The sequence below is a fragment of the Anneissia japonica genome, unplaced genomic scaffold (assembly GCF_011630105.1).
Source record: "Anneissia japonica isolate Jap-2015-1 unplaced genomic scaffold, ASM1163010v1 scaffold287719_len1884721_cov185, whole genome shotgun sequence".
Taxonomy (NCBI): Eukaryota; Metazoa; Echinodermata; class Crinoidea; order Comatulida; family Comatulidae; genus Anneissia; species Anneissia japonica.
In genome coordinates, this window is record NW_022715822.1 from 1,786,921 (window position 1) to 1,792,758 (window position 5,838).

The 5,838-nt window shown below is 34.7% G+C and overlaps 1 protein-coding gene across 1 annotated transcript; it reads left to right on the forward strand.

The window, feature by feature from the left end:
- The first annotated feature begins 85 nt into the window (after window positions 1–85).
- LOC117109381 (trace amine-associated receptor 7f-like) lies at window positions 86–1,026 on the forward strand. The gene has a single exon (XM_033251692.1). The coding sequence runs from the start codon at window positions 86–88 to the stop codon at window positions 941–943; it is 858 nt and encodes a 285-aa protein (XP_033107583.1). The 3' UTR covers window positions 944–1,026.
- Window positions 1,027–5,838: the final 4,812 nt, after the last annotated feature.

Genomic DNA, 5,838 nt, shown 5'->3' on the forward strand with positions numbered 1-5,838 from the left:
ATATATATATATATATATTTAATATATGTGTAATTTAATTTTTTTATCAATTAACTTTTTTTGTTTATTACAGCTGTTACATACAATGGAGAATTACACAAAAGAAAACGACATTGATGTTTCCTTTTCTCTCTACCTTATGACAGTAAGCGTAGTATCCTCTTTTATTGGTATAATTGGTGTATGTGGAAACGCTTTGGTTTTCGTAACGGTTTACTCTATTCCGTCCCTTCATACGGTTTCCAACGTACTTCTTGCGAGTCTCTCTTGTGCAGATTTTCTATCGGCGATTATCGGAACACCTATGGCAATATACGTGAATGTATATTCAGGAGTAACTTTCAGTGACACTTCAATAAAAGGTGATGCGTTCTACATTCCACTTTATATATCATGTCCTATTTCTGTATGGCATCTATTCTTTATTTCTCTTGATCGGTATTTTGCAATCTCTTATCCATATAAATATCAGTCCCATGCAACGATCTACCGAGCATCTTACTTCATCATACTGGCGTGGGTGATTGGAATTACCTGGGGCCTAGTGCCTTTGTTTGGTGGATTAGAAATAGACGAGGACTGCCTTCCAAACATTTGTAAAACTTACAGCGAATCGGCCATTCGAGTTTACGAGATAATGAGTGCAGTTGGTTTAATGAATACATTCATTATAGTTGTGTTAATTTATGCTAGAATATTTTTCATTTCAAAAAAACTGGCGATTAATGTGCGGGATATACCAAGACAAGGCGTGTCATTGCCATTAAATACTAACGAGCAGGCGTCTTTACAGAAGACTATTAAAGCAACCGCAATGGTAGTCGGAGGGTTTTTCATCTGCTGGTCGCCAATGTTCTTCTATATAATACTACACTTTGAGCATGTGACCGACAACGTATCGCTCAATATTCTTAGAGCATTTGCCGAAATTAAGTCTGAGTAGCACTTCGATAAATCCGTTTATTTACAACTTTAAGTTAAAGAGTTTTCGAGATGGCTTTCGACGATCGATCAGAATGTTGAAACGCTAATCATTTTTATTAGTAAATTGAATGATTTTTAGAATTATTGATCGTTGTTTGGTTGGTTGAATAATTTATTGATTGGTTATTTTACTAAATATATAAACAACGGTAGATCGGTTTGTCATTTGAACTGATAGTGAAATGAATGTTCACTCAATTGCGATCTACTTCAAGCAGTCTGATTTATCGTGAAAGGTTTATCAAGTAAATTAGTCATGTTCGATTTATTGCCATTTGTTATACAACACTGAAGTTACAAATGTGGCGCTCTATAAAAGAAAAATACATGAAACTCATAAATTATAAATTAAACTACAAAGGTAAGAAAAAAAAAATTCATCTAAGAAATAGAGATTCAACTGGTAGCCTGGTAGCAGCGTTTAGCCTTATCAATATCTGCATGCTCTCTAAAGTCTTTGATCATCAATATATATTGATATACTAAGAAGGAGGAAAAGAATGTCGTAAAATTTAATAAATACGTTGACTTTTCCAAGTCACACGTATAACAAAATTAGACTCGGCGGACATGTAGAAACAGATTCTTGAGAACACCAAAATAAAGCTTTAGAAAAACACCAAGACGAGTTAAGAAATTTGGAAAGGCATAATTTGCTTTATAATTTTGGTCTGAATAAATCACAGATAAAAAACACAAGGAACATTGTGAATGAAATTATTTTGAGCCAACTTGGTCTGAGCAATGGTAGAAGTGACTCATCGAGATGGCCTGCGCAATGGCGTAAACACAGATCAATCATTTTCAAGACGCATTTGCTTATTGAAAAGGAATCCATTGTAAAAAAACATTTGCGAAAAAATGTGGCCTGTTTATTGAAGCTTACTAATTGTTGAAGATAGAAAACTTGTGGAGACACAGATCTATTCTAGCAAGGCATATCGGAAAGGAAGACAAGATCAGATTCTCGAAGGGCAAGCTGTACTGTATATTAACGCATATTATTTTATGAAGAACACTGAAGAAGTTTGCGGGCACAGTTCTGGTTTTCCTCCCTTTACCAACCGACTTTGTTAATGATCAGCTAAACCTATAGAGTCCTGTAGACTATGGAGCGCCCGCAGTGCCTTCTGCGGCGACTTTTCGTTCGACTCAAATGGCATTTGGCTGCAACTTTATAATTCGGCGGCGGCTTTTCGTCCCTCACAAGTAGCATTAGACTCCGACTTTATCATTCGGCGAATCTAGCGTTTGGCGACTGCATCATTCTGCGACTTTAGCATTCAGCGACTATAGGCCTAATCGAAAACGGTAGGCCTACTTTTCAACGTCTGTGTATAAAAGTTAACTTTCTAAACCGTTTAAAATATCTAGTGCTTCCTTCTTGTGCTTTTTACTACTTATATTGCCATGCTATATCATGACCGTAGGCTTTTGGGGTGCGGGGAGTGCCGATGTACACGCACCCCCCCCCCAATTCTATGGGCCTACTGTATATATAGGCCTACCATTTATATAAACTGTACCGTACACTGTAAAAAAATTCTCTGTAAATTTACAGCAAATGTGCAGGCAGCAGAGTTGCCATCACATTTGCTGTATTTTTACATTACATCACATTAATATTTATTTTTTACAACATTTCTGTCAATATATTTTACATCAAAATGTAAAATGACTAGTTGTAAAATAAGAACAAAATAAGAAAATTTTGAGCCCGAAATCGGCCCAATGATAAGAATACCGAGTCTGGGCAATATTCTGTTATTATCCAACAGCGTAAACACAATATGTGTTGTGTTGGTGGAATGCATAATACGCTAATAATAATTAAAAGGCTAAACATAGGGGTATGATTAAATAACTTAGAAACAGGCAAAATGCACAAACACAAACAGAAGCACCAGATTAACAAAATATACAGCTATTAGGTTAGGCTTGTAAGCAGGCGTTGGAAATTACCCGTTTTATCCTATTGGATGGTCGCCAATTGATACAGGCCTATAATCGCCGAACGCTAAAGTCGCCAAATGATGTATGTACAGTAGGCTTTGGCCACTGAATCCTATGTCGCCGAATGATGTAGTTGCCAAATGCTAGGGTCGCTACCAAATGGAACAGTCGCCGCCGCATGACAAATGCGCAGAATACATAGTCGCTGCCGAATGAAAAATTCGCCGCAGCATATGCCAAATGCACCGAATGCAATGGGTCGCCGAATGGGAAATGCGCAGCCGAATGCTATAGCCGCAGGTAAAGGCACTGTGGGCGTTCCATAGTAGACGGGCAAGGTTATCGTTATTTACGTATTGGTTGTTGGAATGATTGGTGGACTTTAGAAGACTTTAAGTGTCTGACAGAGTGTACTGATTTATTTAATCTTTTATATTGTTTGTCTTGTTGAAATGTATTTACAAGAAGATGTGGTTAACTTGTAGCTATGGTATGTATGGTATGTGTTCAGTGGAATAAATTTACATAGAAATGCACGGCGTTGCTTGGGCGGGTGTTGGAATACTTAAAATCGTTGGAATATTATTTGCATTTCAGCTACAGATGGTGCTATTTTATTTTTTGTTAAACGTTTTATTGCGCTATCGGAAGATCTAAATGAAGATTCCAGTACAAAAATCAAATAAACTGGCACTTTAGGAGAATATAAATATACTTCCTCTTTCTTGGAGGAAGTTAAATCCGAGAAAACAAGTATTCCCCTAAAAATTATAATGAAAATATAAGCCTATAGGCCTATGCGAGAGGTCTGCGAATGACTGAAACAAACGGCAGTGGCAGAACGCGGGCGCGTGCCCCAGACCATCGTGAAATATTTCACCTTCCAAAAAGAGCATCGTGTGTATATACTCTTATCAGGATTATATAGACTATAATGTACAGTAGAGGTATATAATGTACAGTAAAGTAAATGAAAGAACCAGTATGTATTGACATAGGCCTAGTGTCTATCTCCCTCTCCATTAAATATACAGTTTATCAGTCTGATATTTTCTGTAAATATTGAACCAGCACTGTTGTCTTAGTACGGTAGTACCTATAAGAGAGCATATGTTTACTGGTTAATAATCTTTTTATTGTACGTTTATTCAGAATATGATTTGTTTTGTTTGAATTTAAAAAAAAACAATATTTATTCTAGTACTAAAAAAAAATTAAAATTAAAAACTAAAATAATAACAACGTGAGCATGCGTGCAATTTCGTTTCTTGTTCACATTTATATTTTTTGTCTATGATTTTTGCATATATTGCTTTTATGATAAATTAAGTTAAATTATAATATATCCCTGATCTTTTCATATCGTAAAACAGGAGATAATTAGACCCTGAGACAGTCGACTAGCAAACACATTTTTCATGTATCTTGAAAAATGTGCGGATCTTGACTGCACGTACTGTAGCCTTTATATGTGTTTCTTTTGAAATACTTGCAGTCAAGGAATTCAGAGAACGCCTTTTTTTACAAAATGGGGTACAGTGTATTTTCATTTTGTGTAAAAATCAATCAATCAATCGATCGATCGACCGATAGATCGATCAATCGACAGACCGACCGACCGATCGATCGATCGATCGATCAGTGGTCTTATTTTTAAACCACCAGAATCCAATGCAGCAAAACCTGTATTCAATAGCGGTGTGATATTAGCTTAAAATGACTAGAATTATAAAATAAATATTATTATAATATTTATCTATTTGTTCTTTATACCGGGTTAAATCATTTTTCCGTTTAATATTGAAGTGATTTTAAAAGACCATTGAAGGGTCTAGGAGAATATTTGAGGTGTTTTGTTCTAATTTGGTTTATAAGGAAAGATATAAAGCAAAATAGCGGAGAGATACAGTATAGGAATTTCAAATAACAAAAATATTTGGGAACTGTCAAATGTCACTTTCAGTTTCACTAATGATATTAAATTAAGATGGTTTCAATACAGAATCATTCACAGGATGCTAGGTATTACATCTTTAGTCAAAATCGGTGTATATGAAAACAATTCCTGTATCTGTTGCAACAAAAGTGAAGAAAGACATTTTTTTCATGTCATGTTAGTTTTCATTTTTGGAATTGTTTTTAATATGGCTTAAAAATACTTGTAACTTAAATATAATACAGGATGAGGAACTATGTTTGTTTGGAATTAGAAACCTTCGAAGGAAGGCAATCAACACTGTTCTAACCCTCTGTCGTTTACACATCGGAGCAAAATGCAAGACACCATTCCTTATATTTTCAATTTCAAATTTCAAATTTATTTCGGGTTAAAATTACAATCAAAATTACAATAAAAAGACAATAAAAACAGAAACAAAAACAAAGAGTGCTGCCAACCCAGGATAACCAAAAGTACACAAAAGTGTAACTATCATGTGGCTCTCCAAGGCAGCACTCAACACACAGAAAACAACACAAAAGATAAAATATATATCATTTAGAAAAATAAAATATTAAATATTAAAAGATTGTAATATAAAATATTATTGCAAGGGATCTCATAATTATTAAGTGACCACGATACAAAATCAGGATCAAACAGGCACATACAGAATTAATGAATCTCAACATTTTGGTGAAGAAATATTTTTGCAACTTTAATGAAATAGTTGCTCGAGAAAAGCAAGGAGCATCTAACTTCATCAGGGAGGGAATTAAAAAGTTTGCTAAAATGAATATATGGGGAAAATTTGTAAGCATCGGTACGAGCGAACTTTTCAATAAACTTAAGTGTTGTAACATGACGGCAATTAACTTGAATATTAGTAACATCAACACAATTTTTCATGTAGAGACAATTAATGATAAAAGATAAATGAAGAATCATGAAACGTTCGTGGA